This window comes from Felis catus, chromosome A3 (genome assembly GCF_018350175.1).
Source record: "Felis catus isolate Fca126 chromosome A3, F.catus_Fca126_mat1.0, whole genome shotgun sequence".
Lineage (NCBI taxonomy): Eukaryota > Metazoa > Chordata > Mammalia > Carnivora > Felidae > Felis > Felis catus.
The window spans coordinates 121,110,485-121,131,063 of NC_058370.1; the positions used below are offsets into that span (position 1 = coordinate 121,110,485).

At 38.4% G+C, this 20,579-nt stretch overlaps 1 protein-coding gene across 17 annotated transcripts in view; it reads left to right on the forward strand.

Moving 5' to 3' along the window:
* Positions 1–20,579, forward strand: part of ITSN2 (intersectin 2) — a 148,033-nt gene that overhangs the window by 38,770 nt on the left and 88,684 nt on the right. For all 17 annotated transcript variants that reach the window (XM_045054867.1, XM_045054868.1, XM_023252050.2 and 14 more), the window contains 11 exons: positions 4,253–4,345; positions 6,527–6,590; positions 7,424–7,587; positions 9,338–9,544; positions 9,689–9,785; positions 11,085–11,224; positions 15,715–15,778; positions 16,306–16,443; positions 16,889–16,974; positions 17,895–18,157; positions 19,050–19,199. In XM_045054867.1, the coding sequence (XP_044910802.1) occupies positions 4,253–4,345; positions 6,527–6,590; positions 7,424–7,587; positions 9,338–9,544; positions 9,689–9,785; positions 11,085–11,224; positions 15,715–15,778; positions 16,306–16,443; positions 16,889–16,974; positions 17,895–18,157; positions 19,050–19,199 (1,466 nt within the window). The remainder of the gene's footprint in view (positions 1–4,252; positions 4,346–6,526; positions 6,591–7,423; positions 7,588–9,337; positions 9,545–9,688; positions 9,786–11,084; positions 11,225–15,714; positions 15,779–16,305; positions 16,444–16,888; positions 16,975–17,894; positions 18,158–19,049; positions 19,200–20,579) is intronic.

Below are 20,579 nucleotides of genomic sequence, written 5' to 3' on the forward strand. Positions count from 1 at the left end.
ATGCATATACATGTGTGGTGTATCTATATATGTAAAACAGAGATGACACTATTTACTGCAGGGGATTTAGCATATAGTGGTTGTTCTATAAATGTGTATTTTTCCTTCTGCATAGACCATAAGAACATTTTTGACAGAGCCAGTAGGTGAGAAGATGAGAATAAGCAACAGAAATCTTTATGAAAATACCACATTCTCAATTTAGTGATGAGTGGGGGAAGTGGATAGAATTTTAATACATTTCTAAAGTGGTCAGACAGTGTAAAAGGTTGTTAGCTTTTTAAGGAAATATTAAACGTTAACCCCAAAACTTGGGTTTTTCTGGCTTTCTATAAGGCTTACAAACAACTAAAGACTAATATTGGGAGATGTTTTACTGGAAGTTCAAAATAATAAACTGTTGGCTCTTTAAAAGATTCTGTTAGTATATATACTAAGAAAGCCAGAATTGGATCAACTGTTTTAAAATTGTGTTTGAAGTATATATTTTTCCTACTTTTCTTATTGCTATTTAACTTTTCCTTTCTGTAAAACTTTTAGTGCATTAATATCTTTTGTTTTAATGTCATTTTTTTGAAGTGCTCACATTTAAAGATTAAATACTACCTGAAAATTATTCCTTGTTATAATGCTTTAGAGCATTTTTAATCTGTAAGTGACATTAATCATAATATTTAATCATGATTGTTGTATGTGATTCTTTTGGCTAAGGGAGTCTCTGAGCTCCTTTAAGGAGTTCATTTCATTCATCCTTGTACCCCTGGTCCTTGGTCACAATGGTGCCCCCTAAGTGTTTTTTGACTGAATGTATACAAAGGTGTAAGGGTGGCTGGTTGGAGTAATGAAGAACTAAGCAAGAAATCAGATAGGTTGCATTGGCCACTGTCAAGATAGGTAGCCAAGGAAAGGTGAGGAGGTGGTGGGACATAAGAAAGCACTATCCTGATGCCACGGGGCCCTCTGCAGTCTTAGGAAGCAGTCTCCCTTGCCCAGGGGATGTGCCCTGCTGTGTGTTAGAGCAGCTCAAGCCTTCCTAACCAGACTCTCCAGACTTTAAATAGTCTTCAGTTTTCTGACTAAAAAGCCTCGCTCTCAGTATTTTCTGGCAAGGGTACCTTTACCAGAAAGGAAAGAGCCTGAGAAAGATTTTAATGCTCTGACTTCTCCTTAATTATACTGTTCCCTGGGATTGGGTTGAGTAAGGAAACTAATTTATTGGGTAGCCTCCATGTAGCAAGCATATATTAGATGCTGTATTTTTATTTTGTTTAATTTTTAAGTTGGGCGTATTGAGGTATAATTCACCCTTCTTAAGTATATAGTTTGATGAGTTTTAACAAATATATACAAGTCATGTAAATCGGGGTATGGAACATTTCCGTCACCCAAAAGGCTCCCTCACCACCCTCCTTTGCCACTCACTGGTCAGATTTCTGTCCCTGCAGTTTTGCTTTTTCCAGAATGTCATATAAATGAAATTCTTTCATTGCGGAGTAGAATTCCATTGTATAAATGTGTACCACAAGTTGTTTGTGCCTTCATCTGCAGAACACCTCTGGGTTATTTCCAGATTTTGGTCTCTAAATCAAATGTCTAAAGCTGCTGTAATCATCAGAGGACAGATTTTTATTTGGAAAAAGTCTTCATTTCTCTTGGGTAAATACCTAGGAGTTTAATGCTGGGTTGCAATGGGAAATGCATATTTTAACTTCATAAGAAGTTATCAGACTTTTTTTTCTAAATCGTTTCCTTCCCCATCAGTTATGTGAAAGTTTGAGTTGCTCAGCATCCTTGCCAACAATTTTTTAAAAAATTTTAGGCATTCTATAGGCATGGAGTGGTATCTTACTGTAGTTTTTCTTCCTTTTTTTTCTTTTTAAATTTTAGAGAGAAAGAGTGAAAGAATCTCAAGCAGACTCCACACCCAGGGCAGTATTACTGTAGTTTTCTTATGCATTTCCCTGATGATCAATGACGTTGAACATCGTGTCACATGCTTTTTGCCATCTGTGTATCTTCAATATGTGTGTTCATATGTCTGTTCAAATCTTTTGCCCATTATTTGAGGCAGGGAGCAGGGATTGTCTTAATGAGTTGAATAGTGCTTTATATATGCTGGATACATGTTCTTTATTATGTTTTGCAAATATTTTCTTCCAGTCTGTAGCTTCTCTTTTTATTTTAACAGTGTCTTTAAGAAAGGAGAAGTCCAGCTTAACAAAAAGTTTAAATCATTTGGGTAGTTTTTGCCCTAAAAAGTCATTCCCTAATTCAAAGTCACAAAGATTTTCTTCTTTGCTTTCTTCAAGAAGTTTCATAGTTTGGCTCCTGTGTTTAATTCTATGATCCATTTAGAGTTAATTATTGCATATGGTGCAGGATTGAGGTGGTTTGGGTTCTTTGTTGTTGTTCCTGTGGATGTCTGGTTCTTTCAGAACATCTTTCAGAACATCCACATGTTTCAGTGGAAGGGCTATCTTTTCCCCACCAAATTATTTTGATGTCTTTGTTGAAATCAAGTGACGATATATTTGTGGGTCTATTTCTTTTGAACTATCATGGCAGGTAGTTTAAGATTCTTTTTTTTTTTTTTAATTTTTTTTTTAATGTTTTATTTATTTTTTTGAGACAGAGAGAGACACAGCATGAATGGGGGAGGGTCAGAGAGAGAGGGAGACACAGAATCGGAAGCAGGCTCCAGGCTCCGAGCCATCAGCCCAGAGCCCGACGCGGGGCTCGAACTCGCGGACCGCGAGATCGTGACCTGGCTGAAGTCGGACGCTTAACCGACTGCGCCACCCAGGCGCCCCAAGATTCTTAATTAAGCCTGTGGATTCTAATCCTATCTTTTAACACTTAACTTTGATACTTTGGGCAAATTATTTAATTTTCCCATGCTTCTGTTTCCTCCTCTGGAAAACAGTGATAGTAGTAATAGTTACCTGATAGAATTCTTGTGAGACTTTTAGAAACAATACACATAAAGCTCTTAGAAAAATATCTAACATGTGGCAAGTTTTATTAAATGTTAGCTGTTGTTATTTTACCAATCTAATAGATGAAAAATTATATTTAGTGTTATTTTTAGAATAGATACATTACATATTACATATGGCTTTTACAACCACCCCATAAGCTTACATAATCTTCCTAATTTTTGGAGGCAGCAGCTAAGGTACAGGGAATGTGAGCCTCTTCTCCATAAATATTGGGAGACTGCGTAGCAGAGTTTGGGCTCTCTGAGTTCTAATCTCAGCTCTGCCACTTGTTAGTTGTGCGACCTTGAGCAACTAGCTTTGCCGTCAGGGCTTTTGCTTTCCTCACCTGTGTCATGGGGATGATAATAATAGTATCTCATGTATAAGGTAGTGGTGAGAGTCCGTGAGTTTACTGCATTAAAAAGGCCCTGACACAGAGTCGGGGCTCAGTAAAAGCCAGCTGCTTCCCTCTGTCGTCTTTTGTTGTCATTATTTTTTTATTGTCATCATCATTTTTCCAAATTGTCACAGGAGGCATGACAGGGTAATTTGTTTACTTTATAATAAACCAGTAAACTAAGTAGGTTTTTACTATGTGTTTGGTATTTATTTAGAAAGTGTGTAGGTTTAACTATTTTAGGAACTTAGTTCTTCAGTACATCTGTTTCTTTATTTTTAACTTTAATCTTAAAACTTGTCTTTAAGAGAGGATGTTTATAGATTTTTTTTTAATCCATTTAGGGCTAAGAAATATTTGTTAAATCAGATCCATCTAGTGTTTCAAATTAGAGTGGGCACCTACTTTTCAATGAAACGCATTCCTGGCAACAGCTTTGTAAGGCAGATTTTCATATAATAGACAGCCAGTGTGTATGAGTCGATATATTTAAACATTTGGATTCTTATTGTTGGGAGTTGAGTAAACTGAAAAGGTAGTCAGAAGTGAAGTATATGTGGGTATCAGCTATGTTCAATGTGTCGAAAGGATGGGAATGATATTTTATTCATCTTTTTATTTCCAGAATTTAGCTTGTTGCCCATTGCCAGTGAGTGGTATATAGTAATTGTTCCATAGATGTTAATTAGATGAATGAGTGAAAAGCCTCAGGGCTGTGCTATGTACATATGGTCATGAAAGAGTTTTACTTTTTGTGTCACGTGGGGGTAGAGTACTGTCAGTAAATGGACACTTGTTTTTATATTTACATTTTAGAATTATTTTGAGCATTCTCATATATATACTACAATTTCTTTGTCTTTCACTTATGTTTTAGGAGGGCCAAACATGTGGGCTATTACCTCTGAAGAACGGACTAAGCATGACAAGCAGTTTGATAACCTCAAACCCTCAGGAGGTTACATAACAGGTTTGTGTTTATATTTCAATTATGAATTATGTTCCTTTTCATGTAATACCTTAGAATTTAGAATTTTAATTCGATTACCATCAAATTTGAATTATTATGTAATAAAATTCCTATCACAATTCATGAATTAAAAAAACAGCAGTTTTATTTTATCTGGAACTGGTTTAATTTGTTGTTTTGGAATTGGCATATGGAAGATCTTTTCCTAATCCTAAATGATAATCAAGAATTTCAAGAAGTTCAGTTTACTTGTCCAGTTTCACACTTTAGCATTATTTCTAGAATGTTTTCAGGTTAGTTCTTGAGGTAATTGAGACTTTTATCCAAGCAAATTAATTAATGTGCTCCTAATATGTTGTGCCAATTACCTGTATAACAATCAGTATTACTAAGTCTAGAAGAAATATGTGTCAGGTCCATTTCCTTGAAAATAATCCAGAATTTTTTTTCTGTGATCTGTTTTATAATGCTAGCCCTCTGTTTTTGAGGGTGATACCAAGTGTTGATTGTTGGCACTAGCCCTTGTTTTGCAAAATGACCTCCGGAGCCTAAGGAGGATCAATTTAGGTGTATCTTTCACATTTTTTTTTTTTTTTGTATAAAACTTTTTTTCTGTGCCAAAGCACGTGAGCACTTTATTTATAATAATATAATGAATATTTACCAAATCTGTACTGTATTTCAGATGCTGTACTTAAGTGCATTATCTCATTTAATCTTGCAGTAGCCTTGTAAGATAGCTATATTGTCTGTATTTACAGATGGTTAGTGTTGATCTGGGCTTTGAAACTTTTTAGTCTGCTTTTGGAATCCATCCTCTTAGCCATTAGAGTTTAATATTATTTGTACTTCTATAATAATAGCTACCTTCCCTGGTATCAGGGCTAGAATTTGATTACCCTACTGGTAAGTTAACAATGTAGTCTGTTACTGTCTCATGGATGCTGGCACAAGACCCAAGGTTCCTGATCCAGAGACAAAGGACTTTATTAACGAGTGGCACAGCTCGCAGCTTGAGCATCAGCATGTTCCTCTTGGCTTCTCTTGTCCCCTGAGTCCTAAGGGGTGATGTAGAGAGCTCAAAAGGATGTTAAACATGCAGTGATTGTGTTATAGGACAGGAACCCTGAGCCAGGGGAACCCACCATTTTTGGTAAGCAGGCTTGTTTTTTGGCCCACGGGAAACATTACCTCATGCCTCAAGATTGCTCACTGCAAACCCAACTCTGAGAAATGACCCAGGTAGAAAGTGGTTAAGGGTCTTGCCTTCTTGGCCCACACAGCAGGACATATAGGATTGTGAGAGACCCATGGGGGACTGTCTTTCCCAACACCTGGTATTTTTTATTTAGAATTCTTCTAGAGAATAGTGTTTTTCAATTACGAATTCTATTAAATGGAGATATTATCAAATATCCCAGTTAATATGGAGAAACCAAGATGAATAATATAACCTTTAATTATTGATTAATGCATATAACTTCATTTTTTTTAAGTATTTATTTTAGAGAGAGAGCACAAGTTGGGGAGAGGGGCAAGGGGAGGGAAGGAGAGAGAGAGAGAGAGAGACAGAGAGAGGGAGGGAGGAACAATGTGCTAAGCAGGCTCCACAGTTAGAGTGGAGGGAGCCCAGCTCAGAGTTCAGTGCCACAACCCTGGAATCATAACCTGAGCCAAAACCAAGAGCCGGACGCTCAACCAACTGAGCCACCCAGGTGTCCCACCTGTAACTTTTTTTTTGTGACTTTTTTGTTTTAAAACATCTAAGTCTTGGGGCGCCTGGGTGGCGCAGTCGGTTAACCGTCCGACTTCAGCCAGGTCACGATCTCGCGGTCCGTGAGTTCGAGCCCCGCGTCAGGCTCTGGGCTGATGGCTCAGAGCCTGGAGCCTGTTTCCGATTCTGTGTCTCCCTCTCTCTCTGCCCCTCCCCCGTTCATGCTCTGTCTCTCTCTGTCCCAAAAATAAATAAACGTTAAAAAAAAAAAATTTAAAACATCTAAGTCTTATTAATGTAATGTAAATAATTGTATATGTGTATTTCTGTGTAATTGTTTAATGACTGAAATTAAAATGATGATAAATCAGTAGCGTTATTGTTATTGCCCACTACCATAATTCAGAGACATTGGAGGAATTCCATTTACTAATGTGCTGCTTAATGTTTGTTTTTACTACCTTCAGGTGATCAAGCACGTACCTTTTTCTTACAGTCAGGCCTGCCGGCTCCTGTTTTAGCTGAAATATGGTAAAATGTTCTTTTTTGTAGATGAACTTAAATTTCCGGTAGTCTGATTTGGTTTTGTTTTGTTTTGTTTTTGATACAGTGTTAATAAAAAGTTGTTTTTACTTGTAGTCTGTTGTTAAGTATTCAGCTGTTAGAAAAGTTAATTTTATTGACTAAATGAGAATAATTGGGATTTTGTTCTATTGGACAAATTTTTAATGTCCTTAGAATTTTTGAGGAAAGATGTATACATTGCCATTGAAAAACATTTCTTTATAATTTGGCAGACTCTCAAAATCTTCTTTCTGTTACTTTGTAGTTGTTTCATTTCTTTCATCATCTGTAAACACCAAATTAGCCCGCCCTTTTCCTGCTCTGAGCTTAAACAAAATTGTTCTTTATATTATCTAGTGTTTTGTTTTTTAATATGTTTACAATAAATATCAACTGCTACCCCATCTTTCTTTCCACTTGAAATATTCCCATGCCTGGCGGAGTACTGACACATCACAAGCTTTCAATAAATATTTGAACAAATTAATAAATTAAATTTAGAATGATTATACTATTGGATAATTTCTTTCTGTCCACACTGGTGGAATTCATCCCAAAGGTCTCATAGTTTCTCTCTGTGTGGATTCTGTGTAGACTGGCAGTATTTTATAAGATGGTATCCTTGTTCAGTATTTCTTAATGTATAAGTTATTTAGTTTTGGTGGTTTTATTTGTTTATATGTATGATTATCATTAAGTGATGATCTATATGTGAATGCTATGTCATTGTTCATATTTTATGATCCTCAAAAATAATGGTGACCCTACATAGCATTCTGCCCACATCATGGTCCTTTTAGGGCTTTATCAGACCTGAACAAGGATGGGAAGATGGATCAGCAAGAATTCTCCATAGCGATGAAGCTCATCAAACTGAAGCTACAAGGCCAGCAGCTGCCCGTGGTCCTCCCTCCTATTATGAAACAACCTCCTATGTTCTCTCCATTAATTTCTGCTCGTTTTGGTATGCATTTATTAATTGAATTAGCTGCATTTGATAGTCAAACTTGTCCTGGACACAATAACAGAAAAGGGTTTGTTAGCAAAAACAATAATCCTTAGACTCCAAGTTAAATTTCATGTCTGAGATAAGAAATATTAAAGTCGCTGTCCTAGCAGGGGTGTCCTCGTGTCCCAGTTTTCCAGGGACAGTTCTGATTTATGCCTGTTGCTCTGGCCTCAAGTCTGGCTAGTGTCCCCTTTCACAGTTCCCAGATGGATGATAAATTATATGACCTCACCCCTGGTTAGAGCTGATCTTAAATAGTGTTCTTAGTTTCCTCTGTACTCTGTATGAGTAACAGAAAAAATGTGAACAATTTTAAACTCACTTGAAATGGTTTAATTTAGGGGGTAATTTAAAACTATTCCTAAGTAGAAATTTTTCTGATTTAAATATTAATTACCCAGCTAAATTTAGGGCTAAAAGTTATGGACTTTGATTTACACTTTCATCAGAGGGAATCAGTTTTCTGTTAATTTTGATTAGATAGTTTCTTTTTCTTTTTAATGTGTTTTTTTTTTCATTTATTTTTGAGATAGAGACAGAGCATGAGCAGGGGAGGGGCAGAGAGAGAAGGAGACACAGAATCCGAAGCAGGCTCCAGGCTCTGAGTTGTCAGCACAGAGTCCGATACAGGGCTCGAACTCATAGACCACGAGATCATGACCTGAGCTGAAGTCGGACGCTCAACCGACTGAGCCACCCAGGCGCCCCTGATTAGATAGTTTCTTATTGATTATATATGAGAAGCACTCACTGGAATAGAACATTGGATTAGGCATTTTTGTGTATCTGAAACCTGTTCTTTCATTCCAGATGTCAGATCTTAAACCACTAAATTCTTTCACTACTGTAGTGAGCTCTGGACATAAATACCAAATCATTGTGTGACTGTACTTTTATCGTGCACCTAGTTAGTAAATAAATAAAAGTCATCATTTTGTTCCTTTTAAAGAATTGTCCTTGGGGCTCCTGGGTGTCTCAGTCAGTTGAGCATCCGACTTTGGCTCAAGTCATGATCTTACAGTTCGTGGGTTGGAGCCCCGCGCCGGGCTCTGGGCTGACAGCTCAGAGCCTGGAGCCTACTTTGGATTCTGTGTCTCCCTCTCTCTGCCTGTCCACTGCTCATGCTCTGTTTCTCTCTCTCAAAAATAAACATTAAAAAAAATTAAAAAGAATTGTCCTTAAATGCATGGATGTGTTACTTATAAGAAAAGTGAAATATATGGCATATTTTCTTCTTGCAAATAATGCATATGCATAAATGGCTCTCCTATAGTATCTAGTAACTAGAACATCCTTTTTTGGGGATTGGGGACATCGGGGGAATGTGTGTGTGTGTATGTGTTAGTTGAGTGACTCAACAGCACTGTATTTATTATCCTTATACAAAACCCCACATCTAATCAGGTAATACAGTCTTTCTAACATTTAATTGGAAAAGGCTACTTAGCTTTCATGATGATGCTAGAAGAGAATTTTTAACTCCTTAGTAGTCATTCCCTTAGTTCACACAGGTCAGAATATTGATATCGAAAGCAGTATCTCCCTCACTGCTAGGTCACCAAGCTGCTTTAGTGAACTTTTTAACAAGAAGCCTCGTTTGTCTCTATAAACATGGGTCTGCTCACTGTACTGTAAACTTGTTTTCTGACATGTGCTTTTATAGTTGATTACGAGCACTGGAAAATGTGTTCTGTTTTGTCTTTAGGAATGGGAAGCATGCCCAATCTGTCCATTCCTCACTCATTGCCTCCAGTTGCACCTATGGCAACCCCCTTACCCTCTGCGACTTCAGGGACCACCCTTCCTCCCTTAATGATGCCTGCTCCCCTAGTGCCTTCTGTTAGCACATCGTCACTACCAAATGGAACCGCTGGCCTCATTCAGCCGTTATCCATTCCTTATTCTTCTTCAAGTAAGTACTTACTATCTAGTGAGTCAGAAACTGTTAAAGAAAGAAACCGTTACATTTTTGTCCCAATAAATACAGATTTCCTTCATAGTTTGTGATATCGTTTTGTGTGAACCTTTTTCATTTCTTCTTCTTTTTTCTTTTTAGCATTGCCTCATACGTCATCTTACAGTCTCATGATGGGAGGACTCGGCGGTGCTAGTTTACAGAAAGCCCAGTCTCTGATTGATTTAGGATCTAGTAGGTATGAAGGCTTAAAACCTCCAGCTTTTTATGCTTCCAATAAAGATAGCTCTGAGCTTATCCAGGTTTTACGTTAGAATGGCCAAATGTAAAATGCTTAAGGTAAATTTACTACTTCTAACTCACATAAAATAAGGTTTTATTTTTAAAATTGTTAAATGTTTGGGGCGCCTGGGTGGCTCAGTCGGTTAAGCGTGTGACTTCACCTCAGGTCATGATCTCACAGTTTGTGAGTTCGAGCCCTGCATCGGGCTGTGTGCTGACAGTTCAGAGCCTGGAGCCTGCTTCAGATTCTGTGTCTCCTTCTATCTCTGCCCCTCCCCCACTTGTGCTTTGTCTCTCTCTCTGTCTCTCAGAAATAAATAAATGTAAAAACAAATAAAAAAAAAAAATTGTTAAATGTTCAAAAAAAATGTTCCATGTAAACTAAAAATGTTCTGTATTTTCTTTTTTTTTTTAATTTTTTTTAATGTTTTTATTTTTGAGACAGAGAAAGACAGAGCATGAGCAGGGGAGGGACAGAGAGAGAGGGAGACACAGAATCTGAAGTAGGCTCCAGGCTTTGAGCTGTCAGCACACAGCCTGACACGGGGCTCGAACTCACGGACCATGAGATCATGACCCGAGCTGAAGTCGGACACTTAACCGACTGAGCCACCCAGGCGCCCCTGCTGTATTTTCAATTGTCAAGTTTTTGCCCCCAAATTACATATTTTTCCTTTAAAAAAAAAAAATATATATATATATATATATATGTTTCTTAAAAAGTCTCATAGCCATGGTGTATTATTAATTTTTTTCTTGAGCAAATTCTACTGATTGAATAGCTTTTAAATTTTAGAAAGCACAAAAGCTTCAGTGTTCATTCATCACCCCTTATATAAATCATAATAGTACTCCTTAAGGCAGTGTACCAAGAGTGTTAGCTTTAACTCAGAAGAGGAGGATTGGTATCCTAGCTTAGACTCCCAATGGATGTGTGTGACCTTCACTGAGCCATAGTTTGCCCGTCAAACAGGTGGGGACAGTAAAACCTTCTGAGTTTGTTAGGAGGATTAGAAATTGTCTTTGTTAAGGCCTTAGCACCATACAGGGCCTGGCACATAATAGGTTCTTGGTAGTTCTGTAATTCATATGGTATTTGCTTTCCTAAGAATGAGGTTAAATTTCTTAAATTTTTAAAATATCAAAAGCAATTACTATTGTACCATAGAAGGTGTGATTCTTAATGTCTCTGTCTTATAAAGTTTGTGTGTATTTTTTTTAGTAACATAAAATTTTTTAATAAATTTTGTTGTAGCTCAACTTCCTCAACTGCTTCACTCTCTGGAAACTCGCCCAAGACTGGGACCTTAGAGTGGGCGGTTCCTCAGCCTTCAAGGTTAAAATATCGGCAAAAATTTAATAGTCTTGACAAAAGCATGAGTGGATATCTCTCAGGTAGGTGGCATACAGTGTTTCAGAATGTGAGAGTTAAGGTTTTTTTATATGAATTCCTACTGAAGAACTCTTATTTGAATTTGTACTTTGTAACTCACCTAAAATTTTAGCATCCAAAAAATTTAGTAGGCATTTGATAAATACAGATACCTTAAGTTGTGTGAGAGCTCAAAGATGGATACAACTTGATCAGTTTCTTCAAAGTTCTTACAGTCAAGTTGAGCACACAGGTGTACACCCAACTTTTTGGAAGAAAGACCTCTCTCTTGAGAAGATGAAGCCTCATCCTCCAGTGCAGTGAAAGGAGACCCTCATGTGACAGGGAAGAGTGTGTGGCACTTAGCTTCATCTTCTTTTCCCTGTGGGTCCCCTCCCTACTTGGGTCTTTCTCTGCTTGCCCTTACTGAAACCTCCCGGGAGCATTGTCTACCCTTTTGTGTTCCAACCCAGATGCTTCCATAAGAATTGCCCTTAGGTCCCTATAGAACATTTGAGTCCATGCTAGAACATTATCCAGACTTTTCCAATTAAGAGTAGTGAAGGGGATATAAACAGGGTGAAAGGCAAGTAGAGTTCCTACCTTCTAACTTTCCCCCTCTCTCTTCATTCAGCAACTAATCTACAGTTTAGGTGGAATAATAAAATAAGTATTTTAAAATAATAGAGCTCTAAAGTGCTAGGGAACATAGAATGGGAGATACTAATACTTAAAGAGATCAGATAAGACATAGGAAGGGAGCATTTAAGCTCCATCATGAAGAGTTAGGGTTTGGACAAATAGAGATTGAAGGTGGGAACATTTTGAGGGTGACAGAGAAGAAATCCCAAGAGCTAAAAGTACATGGCATATTTAGACAATTTGAAAAGTAGTCTATGGAATAGGAGTATGAGGTCTCTGTGCAGTAGGGCAAGGGAGCAGGAAGGCTTTGAAATTGATGGGACAAGCAAAAATGTACAATATTTTCTTTAAAGATACATTACTAGGGACATGTGGGTGGCTCAGTCAGTTAGGTGTCCGACTTCGGCTCAGGTCGTGATCTCATGGTTCGTGAGTTTGAGCCCTTCATTGAGCGCTCTCCTGTTAGCACAGAGCCCGCTTTAGATCCTCTGTTGTGCCCCGTCCCGGCCCTTCCTCTCTCCCCCTCCCTCTCTCTGTCTCTCTCTCTGTCTAAATAAATAAATAATAAATAATAAATAAATAAATAAATAAATAAATAAATAAATAAATAAATGGTTTCTTTTTTCAAATTAATAAAAGTGGAGTAAAAAGACATACAAAAATGTTCATGGCAGCTTCATTCAAAACATCCAGAAAAGAAACAGCCTAAGTATCTATCAATAGGAGAATGGATAAATAAATCGTGGTATATTTCTGTAACAGAACACAGCAAAATAATGTATTGAATGAAGGAAGCCTGGCCCAAAGGATCCATACTATTTAATCCATTTATATGAAGCTGAAGAACTGGAAACGTAACTGATGGTGATCAAAATCAGAATATTATAGTTTCTCTGTTGGGAAGGGGCCATGCACAAACCTCCTGAGGTGCTGAAAAATTACAATTAGTACATTTTCTGTATGTACTAAAAACATTATAAACAAAGATGGAATTTGAAGGTCCGTGGGGAGCTGCTGTAAAGAATGAGTCCCTACTGTTATTTACTTGTATATGCCACACTGTATGAAGGTTGTGTATTAGGTTTTCAGAGAATGTTACTGTTCTGAGACCTATGAGAGTAAAGTTATATATTCATAGTTAAGGGAAGGATTTAACAACAACAACAACAAAAAAAAAGAATAGTTGTTTCTGGTGTCCTGAAACAGCAGAAGCCCAAGTATATGAGGATGGGGCTGACTTAGACTTACATGATGTGCTTTGTTCAATGAGTGTAGCCTGTGGTGATCTAATTTTCTTCCTCTTGTTCTTCCTCTTCTCTCCCCCCTAAACTCTCATGATTTATTTAAATGAATCCATTGACTCATAGTTTCTGAATCACATAATTTCTGGGCACTCTGTGATGCACTGGAATACACAGAGGAGGAAGACACAGTCCATGTCTTTGAAGAGTCCATAGTATATAGGTCGTCACATAATCATAGTATTTGATTAGTGGTTTGAAAGTGCTGTGATTAATATAGATGAGAAAGTGACTAACACTGAAGATACGAGAGGGAGAGTTTCACAGAAGAGATGACATCTGAGCTGGATCTTCGAGGATGAGTAGATCACCACATAGAGAATGAGGGACTAACATTCTAGGCACAGGAAATAGGATATCCAAAGGATTGGTAGACCAACTTGAAGGCAGGGCACCTTCAAGTGAGCTTTTCTTAGTGAAGTACTCTGCTAGCTCTCTGTAACACTTTGTATTATTCACACTTTGCACACATTTAAGCCTTCCACCAGTATGCTTTTAACCAATTACATTCCTTCTCTTTTTCCTCCTGTTTGCTCTGTTGCCTAATGCTAAGGGATCTACTTTCAGTTTTCTTTGTCCAAGAGCTGAAACATTAGTTATTAGACCTTTTTTCTAGGTTTGCAATAGCCTTCCATTTCTCTTTATTAGAAGAATTCTCCTTTTAATGCAAAAACCTCCTCAAATCTTACTTCCTATGTGAAATCTACTAAGGAGTAATTAGTTGGATGAGGCCATGAGCTATTTCCAGTGGTTTTCCTTATGTGATTTTTATTGAATGACCAGGTTTTTTTAAGAGAGTGAAAAATGTTTTAAAGTTATGTAATATAAACATCCAATTGCATGTTATAATTTATGGTGTATTTGTGTTTGTTCCGTATAGTATATGTCGCTTTGATTACCAAGACCTCATGTTCAAAGCTCAGTGAAACATTGTGTTAGCAGCATTCGTGCTGGCTCTGCGGTGGGACCTGTTGCAGAGGAGTTGGAGGATGTACTGTCTTCTGTGCAGAGTTATTTGGGTGGGCCTCAACTCAGGCTGAACCCTGAATAGGGCCTGACTCTTCCAGTACTCAGGGCTCAGTCAGTCACCTGGGAATGGGAGGTGTGACACCTGCTTTAGTGACTAGCTGACCTTCCCTAGAGACGCCATGTGATTTTATCCATGGTCAGAAAGCCACAGAGTTGCCCACCAGGAGTGAATACTCCTGTGAATCAGACGAGGACTTTGTGTTCTGAATAGATGCCTGAGATTCCTGTCTGACTATTATCCTGACATGAAAATGCAGATCAGGAAGCCTATTACGTATTTTTGAACATTGAGGCAGGGAAAAGAAGTTGGAACAGCTTACTACATATAGTAAGCATTCAGTGAATGCTAACTGCTATTACTCTCAGACCCTATCCCATAAGTCCTTACTGCACTTTAGAGTAGTTTGGATTACAACTTTATTCATTACTTTAGCAAATATTAAGCATTTATGTACCTGGCACTGGGCATAATATGTTAGTGAATAAAGCAATGAAGGTTTTGGTCTCTGTAGAACTTAGCATGATAGTGGAAACAGACAATAAACAGGTAACCAGGAAGATAAATGTTACATTACAGTTTGTCACACGAGCTCTGAAGGAAACCAGCAGAAGTATATTGGATTGATAGGGTGGACAGAGAAGGCCTTTCTGAGAAGGTGACATTAAGTTGGGACTTACAAGGTGAGAAGGACCCAGACATGCAGTGATGTTAAATTGTAGAACTTGACGTTGGATATAGATGTACATGAGAGGGAGGGATCAAGGGTGACTTTCTGGTTTCTGGCTTGAGCCACTGGATGGGCAGTGATGCCACCCAGAGAGAAGGGCAGACTGAGGGAGAATGGTTGGGGTGATGGTTAGGAAGAGGGGTGTGAATGGGGATTGAGAGAGTTATTTTGTATGTATTTGGTTTGAGATACCTGTGAAATACTTAGGTAGGTTTTTCACTTGGGTATAGAAGTCTAAACCTAGAGGAGAGGTTTGGGCTGGGATGTACATTTGTGAATCATCAGCTTTTAGGTGCTATTAAAAGTCACAGAACGTTCACAGATGTGAACACACAGAGAACAGAGTGCCCAGGACAGAGCCTTGGGGAATGCCAGCGTTTACAGGTTATTTGGAAGAGGAAAGATCAGAGAGAGAAGAGAAAATCTGAAGACACTAAAAAAGCTGTGCTTGGGGCTGGGGCTGCATGGGGAGCACGAGGAAGGCGGAGAGCTTGGCCTCCAGTACTTTCTGTGCCAGCCCTTGGTCCTTCATGTTGGTCAGTGGCATAGACTGTTATTTTCTAAAAGGACTGGGGGAGCACTTGACTTATTAATTCTAGATTTAAATTCCTTGGGGCAAGGGTTGTGCTTTGATTGGTGCTGAATGCTCAGTACCTGCATGTGGTAAAAGCTTTCCAATGTTAAAAGTTCCCAGGGTGACAGCAGTGTTATTTTGTAGATACAGCTATTTAGGTTTTCATAACTTTAAAGAGACTAAAGAATTTCCTTTCTTTCTTTTCTTCTTTTGTTTTTATGGTTTCCTTGTTCAATCAGGTTTTCAAGCTAGAAATGCCCTTCTTCAGTCAAATCTTTCTCAAACTCAGCTAGCTACTATTTGGTGAGTTTGTCAAGATTTTCAACTATACATCCACTATGGTAAGAAAGATCCTGTTTCTGAAAAAGTTTGTGACTCAGAGATGTTTCATAAGAGCAGCCATTTGAAGATCAATGCAACATTGAAAGCCAGTAAAATTGTACAAAATGTTATTCTTGAAAATTTGGTATTAATTATTTTGCAGGTAAAATTAGTTTGCTTTTTCATAATGGTGTCTGCGGAGAGTTTGAGAATATCTCATTTTTAATTTAGAGATAACTGATTTGATAGGGAATTATCCATGAAACAAGATAAGCCACATTTTCAGAAGGAACGTTTCCTTTTCTGTTTCAAAGTTTCTCCCCCCTCTTGTACAATAGGACAATTAAGGGTAAAAATAAGCTCACTTTTCCATATATATTTACATTTCCCTAAAGTATGTTAATCCAGCTGTTTCATTTTTCTTGTTTTAAAAATAGAATATTGAACTCTTTTGAAAATACTTTAAATAGACTTTGTTTCTAAGCTGGGAACATTCATATTTGCTTTAGGACCCTTGCTGACATTGATGGCGACGGACAGCTGAAAGCTGAAGAGTTCATCCTTGCGATGCATCTCACTGACATGGCCAAAGCTGGACAGCCCTTGCCACTGACGTTGCCTCCTGAACTTGTCCCTCCATCTTTCAGGTGGGCGCCTCTGGAGGGAAGAGGCATGGTTTTGACATGATTACTACATAGCGATTTCCTGAGGCCTCTGCTCTAGTTTAGGGGGAAGTTAAACATTTACACTGCCATTTGTTTTTGGTATTTAATGAGTTATGCCAGGAAGGAGTAGAAGTAGGTGTGTTTCCATCATACTATAGATAAGGAAACTGATGACTTAAAGAGATTAAAACAAAACTTGCTCACCGACTGCAATCAGCTGAACTGTGGTGGGAATCCAGATCTCTCTCTCTTTCTCAGTTCGTATCCTGCTGTACATGGTTACTACAGACCATATTGCACTTTTAATGTCTCTGATGCTGTATTCTGAATGTTAAATGGCTCTAGTCATTTGGTAGTATAACTGTATATATAGTCTGGTCTGGAGTTCCCAGACTGCTAAATATGTTTGTTTGCTTGCTTTTCCTAGAGGAGGAAAGCAAATTGATTCCATTAATGGAACTCTGCCTTCCTATCAGAAAATTCAAGAAGAGGAACCTCAGAAAAAATTACCAGGTAACATCGAGTGTCTAAGTTGTATATTTATAGTGGGTTCTCTTAAATTTTACCTTGAGATGTAAATGAGTATCTAGAATTTTTGCATTCTTTCTCTGTCTTTAAATGTTTATTTATTTTGAGAGAGAGCAAGCACAGGGGAGGGGCAGAGAGAGGGGGAGACACAGAATCCGAAGCAGGCTCCAGGCTCTGAGCTGTCAGCACAGAGCCCGACACAGGACTCCAACTCAGGAACTGTGAGGTCATGATCTGAGCCGAAGTCGGACACCCAACTGACTAAGCCACCCAGGCGCCCCTAGAATTTTTACATTCTTAATATTTTATATACCATAAGAGAAAACTATTTGATGAATGGGTTGGATTTTGAAGCAAAAAATTAAGATAGTCAAAAATGAGAAGAAGTGTATTTAGGAAGAAAGTATGCACATTTGGCAAGAGTTTGTGTATTTGATATCCTAGTTAAAATGTTTCTCTCACTTTAGGAAAAATCACTGTAGCAGGTGATGTGATAAAATCTTAAGCTCTAAAGAACAGTTTAAATATTGGTTGAAGAAGTACATATGTACATGTTCTAAAGTATTAAAAATATAGTGAAATATATCAAATAAATATATAGCCATCTAGCTTTGTCCTTGAAGAAAATGCTAAGAAAAAAGTTGGAAAATGGTTTTATTGGCAAGAATAGTAAAATTATTTTTTCTCTCTCAGATGAATTCATCCTTAGAAATTTGTTTTCCAAAAATGAATACTCTTAGACAAAAGTAAATATTTTATTATTTATATTTGAGGTAACATTATCCTTAAGAGAAGTATCCACAGAGTAACAGAACTCAGATGATCACAAGGCAAGAGTGTGTTGAAATTGGAGTCCACATTGTTGGGCTCTTCATGTGAGAGTGTTTACTGTCTACCTTACTTAGTTACTTTCGAAGACAAGCGGAAGGCCAACTACGAGCGAGGGAACGTGGAACTGGAGAAGCGGCGCCAAGCCCTGATGGAGCAGCAGCAGAGGGAGGCAGAGCGAAAAGCCCAGAAAGAAAAGGAAGAGTGGGAGCGAAAACAGAGAGAATTACAGGAACAAGAATGGAAGAAACAACTTGAATTAGAAAAACGCTTGGAGAAGCAGAGGGAATTGGAGAGACAGCGGGAGGAAGAAAGGAGAAAAGAGATAGAAAGACGAGAGGTTATTTTTAAGTTATTTTATTGCCTAAGAAAATGATTATATTTGATAAGTGGATACATCTTACTTGATTTTAAAAAAAAAATGGCTGTTTTTGTTGGGCCTTTTTCTCTGCCTCATTCATTCTTACCTATTCTCCAATTCTGAACCTTCCTTCCCTTGTGGACTGGAAGAGGGCCCTTGCTTGTAAAGAGTTTTCAGGGCCAGTAACTGGTAGAAAAGGTGGTATTTCTGTAGGTCAGGAAGGATTTGCAACTCAAAGAAGGATTGATTGCAAAGCTGAGTTGAGTGAGGAGCTGAGGTTAGTGAGCCAGAGGAAGGGGTCTGTCCAGGCAGGTCACTGAACAAAAGAAAGCTTAGGATCCAGAGTGAGAGGCCACAGAACTGGTGCAGCAGAAGGCTGAGACTGGGGAGTTTGAAGGTCTGGAGGAGAAGCACGAGGGTGGGCTTGCACAGGTCCTTGGGATAAATGGTGCCATGTGGCATCCCTAAGAGGACTGGCTTTGTTTCAAGGGGCTTAGGATGGAGCACAGTAAATCATAGTGATACTGAAGTAATATCAGTAGAAGGGTTTTTCTTCCCTGATACCAGACTACAGGTGCGATTATTGCTATTAACGTTTATGTTTATGAAATTGTCCTTTGGTTTAAACGAAAAGTAACTAGAAACAAAGAGATGGTCCCAGGAAACAATCAAAAAGTCTGATGGGTGATGTCGCTTTTGTGGAAGTCTGTAGGTTAGGCCCACTGGTAAAACTGGGTTTGCCCAGGTACCCTTAGGCCCTGAAGCCCACTAAGTGCTAAACGCTGCCTCGCCTTTATCTTTTTTATCCCAGCAGTTTTTGAATGATGAAAAATTGTTAATTTAAAAGTCAAACTTAAGTCATTATTTTCAGGCAGCAAAACAGGAACTTGAAAGACAACGTCGTTTAGAATGGGAGAGGATTCGTCGCCAGGAGCTTCTCAATCAAAGGAATAGAGAACAGGAAGAAATTGTCAGGTTAAACTCTAAAAAGAAGAGTCTTCATCTCGAGTTGGAAGCACTGGTATGGCTGAAGTTTAAGTGAAATTTCCCTGAATGATGCTAGAGTTACTTGTTGAAAAACGTCATTGTTTTTTAAACCTACCTCATGAATATATTAGGTGTTCATGTGATTATATCGTCACGTTTTCATGTGTGCTTAACAGTCTGGATGGTATAGTGTACTGAAACAGGATATTGACTCAGAATGCTGGGAGTTACATTGTGGTCTCAGTTCAGAAGCTGACAAACCACGCATTCCTGGGCAAGACCTTTCCCTTCTCTGTGCTTCACTTTCCCCTTCTATCAAACAAAAGGCTGCACTAGTTCAGTAATTTTCACTTTCCAAATTGCTGTCTGGAAGACCCCACTCCAGTGGGGTGACCAGCAGTGGGAGAGGGGAGGCTAAGGCACTCCCCAGTGCTTCCCACCGTTCACAGCAGAGAAGCTCCACACTTACCTGCTTTGCTTTTATTGGAGCTTTATCTGAGATTTGCTTGGAAAAAGGGTTCTACTGCTTTTTAAAAAGACAAAAATGATTTGAAATTCCTGATCTAAATGATCTCTTAGGATTCCTTCCAGTTCCGTAGGACTGTGTGGTTCTTACTACTATGCTTACCAATGTTTACACATCAGATATCAGAGGGTCAAGTTGTTTAAAAGACTTTGTTGCAAATGAAAGGTAGGAAGGTATAAAGGGTGTTGGGAAAGTATACTTTTCTACTACGACCCTAGAATCCATAAGCCTGACCTGATGGTATAATAGGATTTTGCAAAAATGGTTGTGTAGCCTTGTTATAGAGCCAAGTATAGATCTTGTTTAGTTGGAGTCTCACATTTTATTTGGTTGATGACTTGAAATTAAAAATTTTTAAAATAGCAATATTTGTAATCATAAATAAAGGTACTTCAAATGGATAGGAAAGTATATCACAATTATTGATCCTGCCATAGTACTACAAAACTGTCCTAAAAAACATTAACTTCTGGGGCGCCTGGGTGGCGCAGTCGGTTAAGCGTCCGACTTCAGCCAGGTCACGATCTCGTGGTCCGGGAGTTCGAGCCCCGCGTCGGGCTCTGGGCTGATGGCTCAGAGCCTGGAGCCTGTTTCCGATTCTGTGTCTCCCTCTCTCTCTGCCCCTCCCCCGTTCATGCTCTGTCTCTCTCTGTCCCAAAAATAAATAAACGTTGGAAAAAAAAATTAAAAAAAAAAAACAAAAAAAAAAAACATTAACTTCTTTGTGTAGCTACTTGGGTATCTATCTCAACCATTATTTTGACTCTATATTTTTCTTTAAAAATATAATGGGAGCCAGGGGTATTTGGAGACAGGGTCTTTAAAGAGATCATAAGGTTAAATGAGGTCATATATAAATGGGCCCTAAACTGAGCCACTGGGTGGCTC